Source organism: Coregonus clupeaformis, chromosome 26 (genome assembly GCF_020615455.1).
Source record: "Coregonus clupeaformis isolate EN_2021a chromosome 26, ASM2061545v1, whole genome shotgun sequence".
Lineage (NCBI taxonomy): Eukaryota > Metazoa > Chordata > Actinopteri > Salmoniformes > Salmonidae > Coregonus > Coregonus clupeaformis.
Window position 1 is genome coordinate 9,603,664 of NC_059217.1, and position 21,668 is coordinate 9,625,331.

General features: G+C 43.7%; 1 protein-coding gene across 1 annotated transcript in view; it reads left to right on the top strand.

Annotated features, from left to right (window-relative positions):
• The window catches only part of LOC121540445 (inactive tyrosine-protein kinase transmembrane receptor ROR1-like), a 196,435-nt gene that overhangs the window by 110,809 nt on the left and 63,958 nt on the right, over positions 1 to 21,668 (top strand). The window contains exon 2 of the mRNA XM_041849316.2: positions 16,989 to 17,036. Coding sequence (XP_041705250.1) covers positions 16,989 to 17,036 — 48 coding nt within the window. The remainder of the gene's footprint in view (positions 1 to 16,988; positions 17,037 to 21,668) is intronic.

A 21,668-nucleotide genomic window follows, 5' to 3' on the forward strand; every position in this document is an offset into this window, starting at 1 on the left:
CTCATGTGTGTATTTATGCTTTCATAGATCTGGCAAACATTTAGATTGACACTGTTTTAGAAACCACATTTAGTTACTGTAGCTACAGGCAGAGTAGGGTTCCAGTAACATAACACTCAATTCCTCACTGTTCCTCTTCTCCTTTAAAGACACGGGGATTGTGTATATTACTGTGTGTGTGTGTGTGTGTGTGTGTGTGTGTGAAGGCAGAATGATTGTGTATATGACCCACCAGAGGATGGGTTTATTACTTTGAGAAGAACCCAGTGAGGTTGCGTAATGTGTGTATATAAAGACCTTATATAGAGTATATCCCTTCCCTATCCCTATGAGAGAACGCTGGTAGATAGATGGCGAGAGCTTTCTTTGGAAAGAAACAAAGTACTACATTGCGAGTGTTGTTTATAATTAGCCGGGCACAGAGAAGAGAGAAGGAGAGGGAAAATATATGACAAAAGAAACATCTTCCATATGCCCTCCTCCACTTCCCCTTTCCTTCTCTTCTTCTTCCCCTTCCTCTTCCTCTCCTCTTCCCCTCCTCTTCCTCTCCTCCCTGCTTGTTGTTTTATTGAAGCACAGAACCTCCTGACTCCTGGACATTTCGATTGAGGCGAGGGTTTGATCTTATTGGTGTCTTGACAGCCCTCACCCCTGGGGGGTATGGGGGAGGTAAGGGAGTTAAGTAGAGGACAGGTGAAGCCATGCCCGCATGTGTCCCCAATTACCCAGCTGGAAATGAAAGGGTGCAGCAGATTTAATGTGAGGTGCTTCTGTCAACGGGAATAAAATGCCTAATCAGACCTGGACCCACTGGCAGCTCTAACACGCACACACAGGCGCACAGGCGCACGTACGTGTACACACACACACACACACACACACACACACTTTACGTCCACCACCACTATCTACCATCTCGAACCTCGTTTCAACCGTTGTCACACGGGCTCTTCACACCTCCTTCTCTATCCCTCTAGTCTCCCCTTTGCCGTGTACTGAGCAAACACGTCTTCAGACCAGGCATTAGGAAGCCATCTTCCCTCCTCCAACACCCAATCCCACTCTTCTCTTAAGCCTTTTCTGGAGACCATTATGCTACTGTTTAACTGCGCATTATTATTAACAACTAGAGTCGTCGCCACATACTCTAGACCTATCATGTGAACAATATGGTGAGGTGCGTAGCGAAGACTCCAGGTGCCAGTAACTCCATGCACACCCAGCATTGGCCAACTCCTGCTCAACTAGATCCCAAAACGCTCTCACCCTCTCATTTCTCCCTGAAACAGTCTCGGCTCACCTCATACTAACTTTAGCTTTGCCACTCCATATCCTAGGGAAAAACTTTACTGAACAAAAGAGGCTTAAACACTCCACAACTCTTCCATATCCAATCCAGACGGCCCGCAATTTAGTAGCTGAATACTGCCATTGTTATGTCCTGCCAGAAATGATTTTGAGCAGACTTTCTCTCTGCTGTATGAGTCAGTCCGGCAGTAGTCAACACACGCTGTGTTGAGCCTGCCTCTGTGTGTGTGTGTGTGTGTGTGTGTGTGTGTGTGTGTGTGTGTGTGTGTGTGTGTGTGTGTGTGTGTGTGTGTCCGCTGTTCAGTAGTCAGCTCATGATGTGCGGAACCTGTGGCTTACTGTAGCAGACGAGTAACACTCAGCAGAACCATGCATATCCAAGCAGACTAATGTTGTTCTTTAATACAGCCGATCGATCACAGTCAGCTAAATGTTCCTTCCCCACCAGCAGCAGCAGCCGCATAGTAGTAGTAGTAGTAGTAGTAGTAGTAGTAGTAGTAGTAGTAGTAGTAGTAGTAGTAGTAGTAGTAGTAGTAGTAATAATAGTAGTAATAGTAGTAATAGTAGTAGTAGTAGTAGTAGTAGTAGTAGTAGTAGTAGTAGTAGTAGTAGTAGTAGTAGTAGTAGTAGTAGTAGTAGTAGTAGTAGTAGTAGTAGTAGTTGGATGGTGTGACTGTGTCAGAGATGTTAGGCTGTTTTAGTGGCTCGCCGTCGGGCCCTACTGAGTTTGGCCCCGTTCAAACCCTAAAGGGACAACCTTTTCAATTCAATTCAAAGGGCTTTATTGGCGTGGGAAACATATGTTTACATAATATAATAGATAATAAACAAAAGTGAAATATACAATAAAAAACTAACAGTAAACATTACACTCACAAACGTTTCAAAGAAATATAGACATTTTAAATGTCATATTATGGCTATATAAAGTATTGTAACAATGTGCAAATAGTTAAAGTACAAAAGGGAAAATGAATAAACATGGGTTGTATTTACAATGGTGTTTGTTCTCTGGTTGCCCTTTTCTTGTGGCAACAGGTCACAAATCTTGCTGCTGTGATGGCACACTGGTATTTTGCCTAATAGATATGGGAGTTGATCAAAATTGGATTTGTTTTTGAATTATTTGTGGGTCTGTGTAATCTAAGGGAAATATGTGTCTCTAATATGGTCATACATTTGGCAGGAGGTTGGGAAGTGCAGCTCAGTTTACAGCCCATTTTGTGGGCAGTGACATAGCCTGTCTTCTCTTGAGAGCCAGGTCTGCCTTCGGCGGCCTCTCTCAATAGCAAGGCTATGCTCACTGAGTCTGTACATAGTCAAAGCTTTCCTTAATGTTGGGTCAATCACAGTGGTCAGGTATTCTGCCACTGTGTACTCTCTGTTTAGGGCCAAATAGCATTCTAGTTTGCTCAGTTTTTTGTTAATTCTTTCCAATGTGTCAAGTAATTCTCTTTTTGTTTTCTCATGATTTGGTTGGGTCTAATTGTGTTGCTGTTGCTGTCCTGGGGCTCTGTGGGGTCTGTTTGTGTTTGTGAACAGAGCCCCAGGACCAGCTTACTTAGGGGACTCTTCTCTAGTTTAATCTCTCAGTAGGTGATGGCTTTGTTATGGAAGGTTTGGGAATCGCTTATTTTTAGGTAGTTGTAGAATTTAACGGCTCTTTTCTGTATTTGGATAATTAGAGGGTATCAGCCTAATTCTGCTCTTCATGCATTTTTTGGTGTTTTACGTTGTACATGGAGGATGTTTTTGCAGAATTCTGCATACAGAGTCTCAATTTGGTGTTTGTCCCATTTTGTGAATTCTTGGTTGGTGAGCGGACCCCAGTCCTCACAACCATAAAGGGCAATGGGTTCTATAACTGATTCAATTATTTTTAGCCAGATCCTAATTGGGATGTCTTGCCTTGTCTCTCAGATCGTTCTCTCAGATCGTTGTCTCTCAGCTTTGTGGAAGTTACCTGTGGTGCTGGTGTAACAGTTTTGCATCCGTCCCTCGCCCCTACCTGGGCTTGAACCAGGGACCCTCTGCACACATTGACAACAGTCACCCTCGAAGCACCGTTACCCGCCGCGCCACAAAAGCCTCGGCCCTTGCAGAGCAATGGAAACAACTACTTCAAGGTCTCAGAGCGAGTGACATCACCGATTGAAACGCTACTAGCGCGCACCGCTAACTAGCTAGCCATTTCACACCGGCTACACTGGCGTTTAGGCCGCTTCTCTCTCTACGCTTCTCTCTCTCTTTCTCTCTTCGCTCTCTCGTCTCTCTCTTCCTTTGCTGTCTTTCTCGTTACGTCTCCCAAATGGGGCTTTGGAATGCTGGAGGTTATTTTCCTAACCTTCAGTGGAAGAGGGATCTGGACTGCAGAGAGGAGAGACGCTCGCAGCCTGGCGTTGATTGACAGGGAAGAGTTTTTCGAAATACACAATGAGGGCTTCTGGTGTTCTTCTGGTCTCTCTCTCTCTCTCTCTCTCTCTCTCTCTCTCTCTCTCTCTCTCTCTCTCTCTCTCGCTCTCTTTCTCTCTCTCTCGCTCTCTCTCTCCCCCTTTCTCTCTCTCTCTCTCTCTCTCTCTCTCTCTCTCTCTCTCCTCTCTCTCTTTCGCTCTCCCTCTCTCGCTTTCCTTCAGTGTTGTCAAAGCCATGCTGGAATAAGAGTGGAAGAAAACAGGCAGTGTAGTTTTTCCTGGAAATAATCCCTGTGTCTGTCTGGATCTGGTCCTGGATCAGTTTCATGTGGATTATGTGTGGAGCTGCATGCCTTAAGGGCAGGCCTGGGGTCAGATGACAGAGTGTAACAGAGGCTCAGTGTCTCAGGGGACGTCGTAAACAGACAGGTGTTTCCTGGTCCCGTGCTGAGAGGGTAGGTCTCACAGGCCATTCATTCTGATCTGGAGACAGTTTTCAGATATTGAGAGATCCTTGAAGTGTGTTTCGACATTTGATATATACCATTCTAATATAGGCCTTATAGATCATTTGAATGAAATGCTGTTTTGTTATATATTGATATACAGTTCCTTCAGAAAGTATTCACATCCCTTGACTTTTTTCACATTTTGTTGAGTTACCAAGTGAGATTCAAATTGATGTAATTGTCATTTATTGTCTGTAATGTCAAAGTGGAAGAAAAATTTATGAAAAATAAAACACTAATATATCTTGATTACATAAGTATTCGATCCCCTGAGTCAATACATGTTAGAATCACCTTTGGGAGCGATTACAGCTGTGAATCTTTCTGGGTAAGTCTCTAAGAGTTTCCGACACCTGGATTGCGTAACATTTGCCCATTATTATTTTCAAAATTTTTCAAGCTCTGTCAAATTGGATGTTGATTATTGCTAGTGTGACGAGTACTGAGGATACGAAGAGGCAGGACACAGATGCAGGAATCAACAATGTAAAGGTTTATTAACAATCAGAAAGAGAATAACAAAGAGCGCGTAAACAACACGACGCTAACAATTACACACAACAATGAACGAACAGTCCAGGGCTATATAATGGTGGTGATGAGATGATGAGGTGCAGGTGCGCTGGAGGTGATTAGGGTGCGTCGGGTTTCCATTCCTGTGTTTGCCGAGGTGGTGCACTCAGACCGGTGGCTCAGTAGACCGGCGAATCAGAGCGCCGGAGGGGAGCAACGGGAGGAGACGTGACAGCTAGACAACCATTTTCAGGTCTTGCCATAGATTTTCAAGCAGATTTAAGTCAAAACTGTAACTCGGCCACTCAGGAACATTCACTGTCTTCTTGTGTATATTTTGCCTTGTGTTTTAGATTATTGTCCTACTGAAAGGTGAATTTATCTCCCAGTGTCTGGTGGAAAGCAGACTGAACCAGGTTTTCCTCTAGGATTTTGCCTGTGCTTAACTCTATTCCATGTCTTTTTTTTCCTGAAAAACTCCTCAGTCCTTAACGATTACAAGCATACCCATAACATGATGCAGCCACCACTATGCTTGAAAATATGGAGAGTGGTACTCAGTAATGTGTTGTATCGGATTTGCCCCAAACATAACACTTCGTATTCAGGACAAAAACTGAATTGCTTTCCCACATTTTTTTGCAGTATTACTTTAGTGCCTTGTTGCAAACAGTGCAATAATAACTTCACCATCCTCAAAGGGATATTGAACATCTGCTTTTTTATTTTTACCCATCTACCAAAAGGTGTCCTTCTTTCCGAGGCATTGGAAAACCTCCCTGGTCTTTTTTTTTTTTTTTTTTTTTGGGGTAATATTGCAGATAGATTGTAACTTCCATCAATGTAATTGTCTGCATCACTTCCAATCCCCCATGTTTTTTATATATATACTCCCCTTTATTACTTTTCAACCCCGCCATCCTTTCCCTACTTGGGGTAAATTAGTGAACAATGCCCAGGCCTCTACTTCCAGCCTATACTTACTATCTACACCTTATGGACACAGTCAATTTTACAATAATTATATTTTATTTGTTTTTGCTCCTGAACTTCTTCTACTCTCAACCTCTCCGATCATTTTCATTATGTCCATCCGGTTTGCTTCTATATGCCATATCTTTCTAACTGTGCCTCCCTGGTCTTTGTGGTTGAATGTGTGTTTGAAATGCACTGCTCGACTGAGGGACCTTACAGATAGTTGTATGTGTGGGGTACAGAGATGAGGTAGTCATTAAAAATCATGTTAAACGCTATTATTGCACACAGAGTGAGTCCATGCAACTTATTATGTGACTTCTTAAGCACGGTTTTACTCCTGAACTTATTTAGGCTTGCCATAACAAAGGGGTTGAATACTTATTGACTCAAGCTTTTCATTTTTTATATACATATATTTTATTTTTTGAAAAACATAATTCCCTTTTGAGATTATGGGGTATTGTGTGTAGGCCCGTGACACAAAATCTCAATTTAACCCATTTTAAATTCAGTCTGTAACACAAAATGTGGAAGAAGTCAAGAGGTGTGAATACTTTCTGAAGGCATTGTATACTGTACCTATAGTCAATCCAATATTTTCCATATTTGAAAAACGAATGAAGTACAGTAAAATCCCTTTGTCCATCAGTAAAGAGGTCTGTCAGTCTGTCTCTCTCTCTACAGCTGGCTGTCATTTTAGGACAGACCCTGTTGGGGGCTCTGACAGCCCAGTAAAAAAGAACAATACTGGGTGTGAGGTAATGAGAGTGCTGACAAGTGTGTTTGTGTGTGCCTGCATATGTGTGTGTGTGCGCCAGGAAGACACACTGATGAAAGACAAGTCAGAGGGATTGTGGTTAATAATAATGGAACATTTCTCCTCCAATTACAAATCATCTTGCTCAACTCTCAGAATACATTAATCAAATTCTAATCAAAGCTTCAGATTATATAGTCATCTCTAAATTACTAGAGAGTGTTCTGTCGCTGATTGTTGCACTGAAGATTAATCATGAACTGATTTACAAACAAAGGCAGAGATTCAAATCACAGTGGAAATTCAAAAATTCCGATCAGCATACGGAATGGTTTTGGAATTGATCCCAGTCTCAGGTCATCATGATGTCTAAATCTAAATGATATTTAAATCCAGTCATTTTATCCTGGGCTTCCAAGATTCCCATCTGCCCTGCCCTCTCCATGGGATAGATCAGCAGGGAGGAATCCAGGAATTCTCACTATGATCCCATGGGATATTATCTGTCAGTGGGGCGTGTTGTACGCATGCAACGACAGACAGACAGGCAGGCAGACACAGACAGACAGACACACCCTGCTGCTTCAGATGACGTCAGGATTTCAGTACTGATCAGATTTCCACGCATCACACACACACACACAGGCACACAAAAAGGCACACACAAAAACACAAACACACACACTCCTTCCTGTGTGTCATCCTGTCAAGGGTAAAACAAATAAGCTCTACAGTAGGTGCTAACGTGCCTGTGCCATTTCTGACTAGGCGCCCCTAAATCTGTCGTAATCCGAACCCAGGGGGTACAGCTACGCCGTGAGCCCTGCAGTCATTAAACCGTAAGGCAACCCCTCGTCTATGACACGGTACACGTCTCTCTGTGACATGCTACATGTCTGGACAAACAGAGTTGTCTGAACGTGGCACCAGACTGTAATGTAAACAGCGTGATCCTCTAATGTGGTCTGCAGGAAATGCTAACACGCTAAGCTAATAATGGGGGTGGGGGGAGTTGGATGGGGATGTGGGGGGGTAGTAGTGTGTGTGTGCATGCGTGTGTGTGATTGACTGACCATCAGAACGAGCTAGTACTGGGATTCAACCCCCATTATGGGTTTGACAGAGCCACTGACTGACAGAAGGGACTTTTAAATGTTGTGGACATTCTGGAAACAGCCATGAAGTGGGCCACAAATGTCAGTTTGGGTTTTTTACAGAGAGATGGCAAACTTTCTGTGGGCAGCAGACTGCTGTTTTATGCAACGTTTCACCACTGGTTGTCATGTTCAGTTCAGTTCAGTATGTTAGTGCTGGATTTGTCTCTCACTTATTCTTTATTTTCCCGCCTTTCCTGTTGTTTATTCTGTTCTTCTGAAAGGGCCTTGTTGTACACCTTCTGTCTCTCCTCCGTACCTCGTTCACTGACCTGTACAGCCTTCTCTCTCTCTCTCTCTCTCTCTCTCTCTCTCTCTCTCTCTCTCTCTCTCTCTCTCTCTCTCTCTCTCTTCCTCTACCCCTCTGCTTTTAACTCTCTTTACCTCTCTCTTTCGCCCTATCTCTCTCTTTCCCTCTCTCTCCCTCTCATTCTCTCCCTATGGTGTTATTGAGTTACCGCTGTGCTTCCTGTGATGGGACAGGGGGGTCAGTTAGTTCCTGTGTTCCGCTGCCTGTGGTGCGTTCAGGTGAACACTGTATCCCTGGGCTGTTCCTCTTTCATTCTGCAATGCTTGAGTTGACCAGCCAAGTACTACACTGCAACTAATACCCCTCAACACACACACGCAAACACACACTCTCACACACACACACTACTCAGTCCTTACCCACCGCCTCCATCCTCATCTCATCCTCCACCTTCTCACGTTCCATCACGAAGGTGAGAGCGTCATTGTTTTTCCTTCTCTCTTTCCTCCTGCTCCTTCTGTGGCCATGTGTCTCTCAGGCAGGCGTTCCTGTGTTGCTCGGGCCTGGTCTGTCCAGTGTAACCGTTATTCATATCAGGACAGTGACAGTGACAGTGGAGCAGAGCTCCCACCAATACAAACCTGCTCAGAGCAGAGTGAGACCAGAGTCCACCTCACAACGCGCAGTTTACGAGCGCCTTCATCAGCTCTGTGTTTTCCCCCTCTCCTCTCTTCATCCCTTCTTCGTGAAAAGTCTTTATTCTCTCCTCCGAAAGCTTAATTACTCAAATCATTAATGAAGGCAGTTTGAGGCAGTTTGAGGAGCTGTAGGCTACATGGCTGCAGTCTCTGGACATATGCACAGTGGCACACCCCTCCAAACACTGCAGCCCATCCTGCACCCACTCTTCTTTAACGATGACTGGTTTTCCAGAGAAGTGTTTAAACTTCCATCTCCATGCCAGCATTCCACTAGGACACGAGGAGAGAGAATCTGGAGAGAGGACATATCCCGGATCAACGTTGCACAACCCACTTCTAATGCGAAAAACCGATGGCCAGTTAAGATGTTGGTTTGTTATTCTTCCTGGGTATTATAGGATACCCCTCAATTGAATAGTTACATTATTCAGCAAATATGAGGGGAGGAGAAGCTAGGGATCCCTTAATGATAATGTAGGAGAGCTGATCCATCAACCACATACACATACACATACACACACACACACCGCATGAAGGACATGAGACCCACATCATACGATCATATTAGCCGCCATCCATATCCACATTTCTGATTTTATTGTATTCCTCTATTCCCACCTTGGCTGACACTCTGTCTGTTCTACTTGTTACAACATCACATGTGGTGCTTTCACAGTAGAGCTGCATAAAATCTGAAGAAAGTATTTTTATAGAATAAGCTCACGTCGCTGTGCGATTTTATTATCATTATCTAAATACAGCTGGAGGGATCAGACATGTTGCTCATGGAATATAGTGTGAGAGATCTGCCTGATGAGATGCTCTGATGTGAGGTGGTAGCCTGTTTGAATACTGAGACCACTGCTGCAGAATCCAAGAGGAGAGCTTAATTTACGTACTGTATCTCTCACATCATCCGAAGCCAAATGTGCTACAAATGCAGTTTATTTGATCGTGTTCAATGACTGAGGTATTACAATGGTTTCTTTTTCCACACTTAGAACAAAAGGAAAATACCTCTATTAACTTCTTCCGACAATCAAGTATTCCATTGTACATTTTAGCGTACCTAAGTGAATCAATCTGATTCCAGCAGGGTGTGTGTGCGTGTGGTATGTGTGTGCGAGTGTGTGTGTGTATACAAGCTTGAGTGTGTGCGTCATGGTTGTGTATGCGTCTTATGTTCATGCGTGTGTCGTGTGTGTGTATGTGTACGTAGCGTCACCTTGCCACACCTGCAGTAACAGCAGAACCACTGAACCAGAGTCAGCTGTTTCCTTTGTTTCCCGACCTGAATTTTTGTTCTGTTTATGTTTCATCCTTGCTGGTCCAGGATCAGCCACTGTGACCGGCTCTAACCAGGCCCTATTTTTAGGCCTTCATTAGCAAATCTCCAAATTACCCTGCAATTTCCCAGATATTTCTTGATTGTGTAATGACGGGGGTTGGGTTGGGGTAGCTTGCAGATGTTCTCTAAACGGAGGAGGGATAACAGGGCCTCTCATCTGGTTTGATATTACCCGGGACGGACCAGACGGGATAGCTTTTCCTTAAACTGGCCCCCTTTACAGGCCCCTCTATAGTACACTTACCTAGCCGCCCTCTCCTCTTTCTTCCCTCTCCTCTTTTCTCCCTCTCTCCACTTCCTCTGTAGGGTCCTCACCTGGCTCCGCTTCACTGGCTTCACTGTGTTAGGAGAGCCAACGGGCCGTGACTCCTCTCTTCTCTCTCATCTTTCCCTTCTCCCCTCTTCTTTTCTCTCTCCTCCCTCCCCTCTCACCTTTCCTCCTTCTGGAGTTTTCTTAATATGATTAAATCACAAAAACTGGTCTACGTTATAACTCACAAGACAATGTTTGTAGTTTCATTAGTTAGGGTAAAACTACAACTCCCTTCCAGATCGAGCACCCACAGCAGTATCACCAACCCCCACAAGTGTGAGTGGGGCTAACTGCCTAAACATTCCACCAACACTCATTTTAATGTGTTGAATTATACCTGATTAAAATGTTGTGGTGTTTTTTACAGTCATGTTAATGTAACAGTGTTTATATCAGAGTAGGCTGGTGGGAGGAGCTATAGGAGGATGGGCTCATTGTTATGGCTAGAATGGAATAAATTGAACAGAGTCAAATGTGGTTTCCATATATTCAATGTGTTTGATACCGTTCCATTTATTCCATTCCAGCCATTACAATGACCCCGTCCTCCTATAGCTCCACCCACCAGCCTCCTCTGGTTTATAGCCATGTTATATAGCAGCATAGCCTCATCTCATCAGCCTGCCTGTCTGCCTGCCACACTAACAGGTGCAGCAGGCCTACACCATGCAGCCTCATTAGCCCAGGCTAATTTCATGACACTACGCTGAGCTGCACTGGGCTCTTTAATTCCTCCCAACATGCCACACATTCAACCGCAGATTATCACCCAATTAACACCTCCCATTCAGTCCCACCACAGCTCTCATAGGTCCTCTACAGACTCACACTCTGCCACTCCACTCTCACTGCCATGTCCCTCTGCGCTGAACCCAGCTGGCACAGCTGCTGTTAGTAAAATGTAATAAATGCAGGGGCGCCACTTTGGTTTTAGAATGTTTTGGGGCATCTAAAGCTAATTTCCTGCATTTTTACACATTCCAATATGCCGTCTCTATTTAGAACAAAAAGTAAGCAAAAATGCCAACAGTCATCAAGCTAGGTAAGAGATCATTATGAAATATGTATATAAATATAACTAGATCAAAGGTAATTCAATAATAAATATTGTGTTGCACCTTTAACCAATAGCCTAAGAAATGAACAACTCTTGAAAAATACAAAGACTTTTGATTGTCTTTATTGACATCCTCAAATCAAATGTCAGCCAGACCGACCAGCCAGCCTGCATGTCCGACCCCCACCAGTCTAGTCAATAACTCAACTCCCAACACAATTTAGTTCCCAGTTCACACCTTTAATTATTGTAATTCCCAAGGGAAAGGTTTGGAAACAAAAAAAAACACACACCTCAAATATACATTAACAAACAGAAACAGCAAATCCTCCATATAATTAATCTCATAGGACTAATAGTACTGTAGAGCTCTTTTTACTTGCACACAATATAGCTGGGTCGCCCCATCCTGTCCCTAGGGGTCCACCACCTTGCAGCGCCCCAACCCAACACACCCCACTCAGCTTTAGGATCTTAGTGAAACATTCATTATTGGTTTCGGGTGTGTTAGGCCAAGGCCAGAGTGACAACCAACAGTATGGCAGACCCCCAGGGCCAGGAATGAGCAGCCCAGCAGCTAGGGATTGCCGAAATAGGTATCTCCCCTGACGTGGGCATGTTTACAACAGACTTCTTTAGTTGTACTGTATTCCATATAAGGCATCCAGACCTTATGAAAGTTGCCCAGTATACCCTTAATCCTGTAATAAATCAAATCTAGTGATACATAACTTGACATTGTGGGAGGATAACCAACATTCCAATTAATGGCAATGCATTACTTAGCCGCAATAAATGCCAGGTTAAACCGTTTCTTCAGATAAGTCTCTAGTATCAACATTTCCATGCAAACAAAAACAGGGAGAAGGGAGAATCTGTAGACATGCTGAGATAAAAGTACATACTCTTTGCCAGAATTCAGCCAGCCTTCACAAGACCATAACAAATGCCCACCTTTTGTGTTTTACACCTCCAGCAGAGGAATTACATTTCTGAGTGCATGTAATTCAGTTTCACTGGCATATACGTTCTGTGAATGGTCTTAAACTATAGTAATTTATGTCTGAGATGATATGAACATGACTGGGCATTCAAACATATCTGTATCCATTCATCATCATCAATAGCGTCTCCCAGGTCTTCCTCACATTTTTATTTTACATGTTTTGTGTCATCGGGAAAAGCCTCTATCAATCTTTGATACAGTTTGGAAATCAACTTTGGAGGTTTGTCAAACTGCCTTAAAATAGCATGCACTGGCATGTCCAGTGTTTGTTGCACAGAGAGAATAAAGTGTTGTATCTGCAAAAATTCACCTCACCTCTGTCACAGACTGGTCTTCCCTGGCTGCCTGACCCTGCTGGGACCCCTGTCACCATATGATCCTGCTAAGACATGATGAGCATAGTGTTGTGTATTGACTACACTAGAGCTGCATTCCCGCGGGATGCCTGCAGGACCTGCAGGTCCCGACAGAGATCATTGCAGCGCTGTCAGCATTTTTCATGCTGTGGGCGGTCAGAAAGACGACGCAGAATTTGCTGCTTCAACTTCAGTAGCCACCTTTCCTAGTTGGGCTTGAGAGTATTTAGTCAGCCACCAATTGTGCAAGTTCTCCCACTTAAAAAGATGAGAGAGGCCTGTGATTTTCATCATAGGTACACGTCAACTATGACAGACAAATTGAGATAAAAAATCAAGAAAATCACATTGTAGGATTTTTTATGAATTTATTTGCAAATTATGGTGGAAAATAAGTATTTGGTCACCTAAAAACAAGCAAGATTTCTGGCTCTCACAGACCTGTAACTTCTTCTTTAAGAGGCTCCTCTGTCCTCCACTCGTTACCTGTATTAATGGCACCTGTTTGAACTTGTTATCAGTATAAAAGACACCTGTCCACAACCTCAAACAGTCACACTCCAAACTCCACTATGGCCAAGACCAAAGAGCTGTCAAAGGACACCAGAAACAGAATTGTAGACCTGCACCAGGCTGGGAAGACTGAATCTGCAATAGGTAAGCAGCTTGGTTTGAAGAAATCAACTGTGGGAGCAATTATTAGGAAATGGAAGACATACAAGACCACTGATAATCTCCCTCGATCTGGGGCTCCACGCAAGATCTCACCCCGTGGGGTCAAAATGATCACAAGAACGGTGAGCAAAAATCCCAGAACCACACGAGGGGACCTAGTGAATGATCTGCAGAGAGCTGGGACCAATGTAACAAAGCCTACCATCAGAAACACGCCGCCAGGGACTCAAATCCTGCAGTGCAAGACTTGTCCCCCTGCTTAAGCCAGTACATGTCCAGGCCCGTCTGAAGTTTGCTAGAGTGCATTTGGATGATCCAGAAGAGGATTGGGAGAATGTCATATGGTCAGATGAAACCAAAATATAACTTTTTGGTAAAAACTCAACTCGTCGTGTTTGGAGGACAAAGAATGCTGAGTTGCATCCAAAGAACACCATACCTACTGTGAAGCATGGGGGTGGAAACATCATGCTCTGGGGCTGTTTTTCTGCAAAGGGACCAGGACGACTGATCCGTGTAAAGGAAAGAATGAATGGGGCCATGTATCGTGAAATTTTGAGTGAAAACCTCCTTCCATCAGCAAGGGCATTGAAGATGAAACGTGGCTGGGTCTTTCAGCATGACAATGATCCCAAACACACCGCCCGGGCAACGAAGGAGTGGCTTCGTAAGAAGCATTTCAAGGTCCTGGAGTGGCCTAGCCAGTCTCCAGATCTCAACCCCATAGAAAATATTTGGAGGGAGTTGAAAGTCCGTGTTGCCCAGCGACAGCCCCAAAACATCACTGCTCTAGAGGAGATCTGCATGGAGGAATGGGCCAAAATCCCAGCAACAGTGTGTGAAAACCTTGTGAAGACTTACAGAAAACGTTTGACCTGTGTCATTGCCAACAAAGGGTATATAACAAAGTATTGAGAAACTTTTGTTATTGACCAAATACTTATTTTCCACCATAATTTGCAAATAAATTCATTAAAAATCCTACAATGTGATTTTCTGGATCTTTTCTCATTTTGTCTGTCATAGTTGACGTGTACCTATGATGAAAATTACAGGCCTCTCTCATCTTTTTAAGTGGGAGAACTTGCACAATTGGTGGCTGACTAAATACTTTTTTCCCCCACTGTATATACATACGAATTAGGGGAATGAGCACCAGGTGTGTGTGATTGACAACATGACAAGTGGAGTGATGAGAATGGGATCGGCAGTAGCTAGTACTCCGGTGACGACGAACACCGAAGCCTGCCCGAACCAGGAGGGGGGGCAGCCTCGGCGGAAGTCGTGACAGTACAGTTGGGTTTGGGACCAGTTCTTGCGGTAGCGGGTGGGAGTCGGACCGAAAGCCTGAGGGTGCAGGCGGAAGCGGGATGAAGAAATCGGTCCCGTGCACCATGACAGTGAAGCCTGTAACGTTAGAGCTGTTTATTACTGTGTCAATGTGAAAGTTAGGAAATTAGCTAGGGAAACTGACAGATCAATAACGGTATATTGCCATACTGACTAATAAAACTCACATTGCACTGAAAAAAACGTCAGAATATCAACCTTCAATCATTTGGCTGATGGTTTCATCATTTGATTCAGTGTGATTGAGACAAAAAGAATAGCTAACGTTAGCCAATTTTTGGCCAACCTACTCTCTCTAACTGTACATCAACTGGCAAAAGCTGGCGAAGTTAATTTAGAGACAAAACAAAGGCTACAAAACATTTCCATACAAACAACAGCTGTTAGATAGTAATAATAGGCGCCTCATATCGGTATCTGACAGATAACTAGAGACTAGAGCTGACCTGGCTGTGGTAGCTACTAGCTAGCATAGCTTATTCATTCACCTCAGTTGAGAGGAGATTAAACATTAGCTAAAGTTACATGTCAGTTACAATACTAACTGAGCACTGCGAATAAACACAAAAATGCAATTTAAGAATGTGGGGGGGGGACATGACCCCTCCATCCACAGTGAAAGTTGCGCCCCTGCATATATGTGTTATTTTAATCAGGACATTTATAAAAATGAGACCTTGCTAATGTTGTGTTTGATTTTGATTCTCATATTTTGCTACTGGAGGATAGTGTACAGTATACTGTATGATATATGATAGATAGGACAGTGAAGTGAGTGAGTACACTGAGTCTGTTTGAAAGGTTCTGGTGAGCAGGGGTGGCTCCAGTAAAGTTACATACAGTACAGTCTGAGGCTGTGACAGAGAAGGCCCATGTCTGTCTGTCTGTCCGTCTGTCAGCAACCTGTCCATCCGTCAAATTAAAGAAACACAGTAACCTGCAGAGAGGCTGTGGGAGTCTGTCCCATTAAACACACTCACTCCAACATGGCTGTGGGAACTCACTTCATCACAGAGAGACACACAGATAGAGGGAGAGAAAGAGAAACATGAGAGAGAGTGTAGAGAAAGAGTGGCTGAAAGATAGGGGTGCAGTGAGAGGGAAGAAGTGGAAGTCTGGAGAAAGGGTGGTAATCTGTGTGTGTGTGTGTGAGAGAGAGAGGGCGAGAGTGAGAGAGAGAGAGAGAGAGAGAGAGAGAGAGAGAGAGAGAGCGAGAGTGAGAGAGAGAGAGAGAGAGAGAGAGAGAGAGAGAGAGAGAGAGAGAGAGAGAGAGAGAGAGAGAGAGAGAGAGAGAGAGAGAGAGAGAGAGGGCGAGAGAGAGAGAGAGAGAGAGAGAGAGAGAGAGAGAGAGAGAGAGAGAGAGAGAGAGAGAGAGAGAGAGAGAGAGAGAGAGAGAGAATATCCCCCACCCCACTGCTTCTGCCTCCTGCTGTAAACTCACTGTTTATTGTCCAGTGCAGAGATATTACATTGGACAGATATCATCTCTTGGCCTGTGGACAGTGGATGTGAATAGTTTACTCTGCCTGCAGCCTAATATCTGGTTATGAAACATAGTTTGAGTCACAAATGGCACCCTATTCCCTATATAGTGCACTACTTTTGAAAAGGGTCCCATAGGGAAAAGGGTACCATTTGGGATGCAGGCAGAGAGGAGAGTTGTCTGTCGTCAGGTATTAATAATATTGTAGCCTACTGGGGCATGACTCTATGATGTTCCCTATCTGATATTACTGGCCTCTGGCCTTCAGTAATAACATTAGTATTATTACCCAAGGATGAACTGTTTTGACTGTTTTTATCTGTTTTCACCTATGCCACTCTGACAATGACATTGCTCATCCATATATGTATATATTCTTATTCCATTCCTTTACTTAGATTTGTGTGTATTAGGCTTTCGTTGTGGAACTGTTCGATATTACTTGCTAGATATTGCTGCACTGTCGGAACTAGAAGCACAAGCATTTCGCTACACTCACAACAACATCTGCTAACCATGTGTATGTGACCAATGCATTTGATTTGATTTGATCTCTTCATTTAAAATGTAAAACTCACTCAAGAGGCATCAGGGGGTGTCTGAAGTTTGCTTTTCTCTCTGTCTGTGGAACTGACTAATGTCGAGTGATACCACGATACCCCGATGCCACTTCATTTTGGGTCTCAGTAGAGCCTCATAACCAGCCATCAACATGTCTTGAGACATCTTGAGACCCAGGTGATGGCTGGGTATGCTTATAGCAGTAGTACTTCAGATAGAAACAACCCACTAACCATATGATCTCTCCTCTCTCTACAGGGTTTGAGGACCCCAGTGTGGTGGCCTCCTCCACTTGGAACAGCTCAGGTGAGAGATAGCAAACACCCCACACACATATACAAACAGTGATGTACACAGACGAACAAACAAACAAACAAACAGAGATTAACATGCCAGTTAGAATGACACAGTTGTGACTTACATGTAGCGACATGGATGGGACAAAGATGAACCAATGTGATGCTGATTTGTCCAGTTGTGTCAATGTGGTTTACTCCATGCACTTTGGACCACAATTCACGTCACTGGTCCTGTGTTGTTTGTGTGTATCGGCTGTTCCACTCTGCTATGCCTTCCATACAGTGGCTAAGATCTTATTCAAGCCAAGGCAGAAGGAATCCTGTACTGTTTGTATATCAGCAGCGCTCAAATCAAATCAAAATCAAATCAAATGTTATTTGTCACATGTGCCGAATACAACATGTGTAGACCTTACCGTGAAATGCTTACTTATAAGCCCTTAACCAACAATGCAGTTTTAAGAAAAATAAGAGTTAAGAAAAATATTGACTAAATAAATTTAAGTAAAAAATAAAAGAGCAACAATAAAATAACAATAACGAGGCTATATACAGGGGGTACCGGTACCGAGTCAATGTGCGGGGCTACAGGTTAGTCGAGGTAATTGAGGTAATACAGTGGCAAGAAAACGTATGTGAACCCTTTGGAATTACCTGGATTTCTGTATAAATTGGTCATAAAATTTGATCTGCTCTTCATCTAAATCACAACAACAGACACACACAGTGTGCTTAAACTAATATCACACAAATTATTTTATTTTTCTTGTCTATATTGAATACATAATTTAAACATTCACAGTGTAGGTTGGAAAAAGTATGTAAACCCCTAGGCTAATAACCTCCAAAAGCTAATTGGAGTCAGGAGTCAGCTAACCTGGAGTCCAATCAATGAGACGAGATTGGAGATGTTGGTTAGAGCTGCCCTGCCCTATAAAAAACACTCACAAAATGTGAGCTTGCTATTCACAAGAAGCATTGCCTGAAGATCTTAGAAGACCTAAGATTAAGAATTGTTGACTTGCATAAAGCTGGAAAGGGTTACAAAAGTATCTCTAAAAGCCTTGATGTTCATTAGTCCACGGGAAGACAAATTGTCTATGAATGGAGAAAGTTCAGCACAGTTGCTACTCTCCCTAGGAGTGGCCTTCCTGCAAAGATGACTGCAAGAGCACAGCACAGAATGCTCAATGAGGTTAAGGAGAATCCTAGAGTGTCAGCTAAAGACTTACAGAAATCTCTGGAACATGCTAACATCTCTGTTGACGAGTTTACAATACATAAAACACTAAACAAGAATTCTGTTCATGGGAGGACACGATGGAAGAAGACAACATTGCTGCATGTCTGAAGTTCGCAAAAGAGCACCTGGATGTTCCACAGCGCTACTGGCAAAATATTCTGTGGACAGATTACACTAACGTTGAGTTGTTTGGAAGGAACACACAACACTATGTATGGAGAAAAAAAGGCACAGCACACATCAAAACCTCATCCCAACTGTATGGTGGAGGGAGCATCATGGTTTGGGGCTGCTTTGCTGCCTCAGGGCCTGGACAGCTTGCTATCATCGACAGAAAAATGAATTCCCAAGTTTATCAAGACATTTTGTAGGAGAATGTAAGGCTATCTGTCTGCCAATTGAAACTCAACAGAAGTTGGGTGATGCAATAGGACAACGACCCAGAAAACAGAAGTAAATCAACAACAGAATGGCTTCAACAGAAGAAAATACGCCTTCTGGAGTGGCCCAGTCAGAGTCCTGACCGCAACCCGTTTGAGATGCTGTGGCATGACCTCAAGAGAGCGGTTCACACCAGACACCCCAGGAATATTGCTGAACTGAAACAGTTTTGTAAAGAGGAATGGTCCAAAATTCCTCCTGACCGTTGTGCAGGTCTGATCTGCAACTACAGAAAACATTTTGTCGAGGTTATTGCTGCCAAAGGAGGGTCAACCAGTTATTCAATCCAAGGGTTCACATACTTTTCCCACCCTGCACTGTGAATGTTTACACAGTGTTCAATAAAGACATGAAAAAGTATAATTGTTTGTGTGTTATTAGTTTAAGCAGACTGTGTATGTCTATTGTTGTGACTTAGATGAAGATCAGATCACATTTTTGACCAATTTATTCAGAAATCCAGGTAATTATAAAGGGTTCACATACTTTTTCTTGCCACTGTATGTACATGTAGGTAGGGGTAAAGTGACTATGCATAGATAATAGATAATAAACAGTGAGTAGCAACAGCGTAAAAAAAAAAAAAAAGGGGGGCGGGGGTCAATGCAATTAGTCCGGGTAGCTGTTCAGCTGTGCTTGCTAACATCTGTCTCTGTTATCTGATGGAAGCATGCTGATTTGCCAGTGTTGTGTCTGGAGGCAGAGTGTGGTTTTGATTCGTCGAGCAGACACCATTCAGGTCCAATGACAGCAGCCAAGTCAACCTGCATACTCCATTTGCAGGAAAGTTTCAAGGTTTAATGTCACGTGCACAAGTACAGTGAAATGTATTTCTTGCAAACTCTAAACCCACCAATGCAGTAATCAATATCAATGTAGTACTAAAAATAACATAAGGTAAAACAAAAACACACAATAAGTAAAAATAAGAAGAACATGAAAAAGTAAGTAAGCTATATACAGGGTCAGTTCCAATACCATATTTACAATGTGCAGGTATACTGGAGCAATAGAGGTAGTCAGTATAAATGTGTGGGCATGTTATATGTTAGCAAATTAAATGAGTGTGAAATATATAAAAGCAACATTTAAAGTGTTGGTCCCATGTTTCATGAGCTGAAATAAAAGATCAAGGAAATGTTCTTATTTCTCTCAAATGGTGTGTTCAAATTTGTTTACATCCCAGTTAGTGAGCATTTCTCCTTTGCCAAAATAATCCATCCACCTGACAGGTGTGGCATATCAAGAAGCTGACTAAACAGCATGATCATTACACAGGTGCACCTTGTGCTGGGGACAATAAAAGGCCACTCTAAAATGTGCAGTTTTGACACACAACACAATGCCTCAGATGTCTCAAGTTATGAGGGAGCGTGCAATTGGCCTGCTGACTGCAGGAATGTGCACCAGAGCTGTTGCCAGAGAATTGTTCATTTCTCTACCATAACTCGCCTCCAACGTCGTTTTACAGAATTTGGCAGTACGTTCAACTGGCCTCACAACCGCAGACCATGTGTATGGCATTGTGTGGGCGAGCGGTTTGCTGATGTCAACATTGTGAACAGAGTGCCCCATGGCGGAAGTGAGGTTATGGTAAGGGCAGGCATAAGCTACGAACAACGAACACAATTGTATTTTATCGATAGTAATTTGAATGCACAGAGATACCGTGACGAGATCCTGAGGCCCATAGTCGTGCCATTCATCCGCCGCCATCACCTCATGTTTCATCAGGATAATGCATGGCCCCATGTCGCAAGGATCTGTACACAATTCCTGGAAGCTGAAAATGTCCCAGTTCTTCCATGGCCTACATACTCCCCAGACATGTCACGCATCAAGCATGTTTAGGATGCTCTGGATCGACGTGTACGACAGCGTATTTCAGTTCCCACCAATATCCAGCAACTTCGCACAGCCATTGAAGCAGAGTGGGACAACATTCAACAGGCCACAATCAACAGCCTGATCAACTCTATGCTAAGGAGATGTGTTGCGCTGCATGAGGAAAATGGTGGTCACACCAGATACTGACTGGTTTACTGATCCACGACCCTAACTTTTTTAAAAGGTATCTGTGACCAACAGATGCATATCTATATTCCCAGTTATATGAAACCCATAGATCAGGGCCTAATGAATGTATTTCAATTGACTGATTTCCTATATGAACTAAAACTCAGTAAAATCTTTGAAATTGTTGCATGTTGCGTTTATATATTTTTTCTGTATATTTAGTATATGGCTTGGGAATAGAAGCTGTTCAGGAGCCTGTTGGTGTCAGACTTGAAGCACCGGTACTGGTTCCCATGAGGAAGCAGAGAGAACAGTCTATGGCTTGGTTGGCTGGAGTCTTTAACGATTTACCGGGCCTTCCTCCTGATGGGGAAGAGGCGCTGTCGCGCCCTCTTCACGACTGTGCGAGTGTGAACCATTTAAAATACTTAGTGATTTGGACATCGAGGAACTTGAAGCTCTCGACCCACTCTACTGCTGCCCCATCGATGTGGATGGGGGCGTGATCGCCACTCCTCGTTTCCTGTTGTCCACGATCAGCTCCTTGGTCTTACTGACGTTGAGGGAGAGGTTGTTGTTCTGGCGCCACACTGCCAGGTCACTGACCTCCTCCATGTAGGCTCTCTCATCGTCATCGGTGATCAGACCTACTACCGTTGTGTCGTCAGCAAACTTGATGATGGTGTTGGAGTCGTGCATGGCCACGCAGTCGTAGGTAAACAGGGTGTACAGGAGGGGACTAAGCACGCACCCCTGAGGGCCCCAATGTTGAGGGTCAGCGTGGCGGAGGTGATGTTGCCTACCCTCACCACCTGGGGGTGGCCCGTCAGGAAGTTCAGGATCCAGTTGCAGAGGGAGGTGTTCAGTCCCAGGGTCCTAAGCTTGGTGACGAGCTTGGAGGGAACAATGGTGTTGAACGCTGAGCTGTAGTCAATGAGC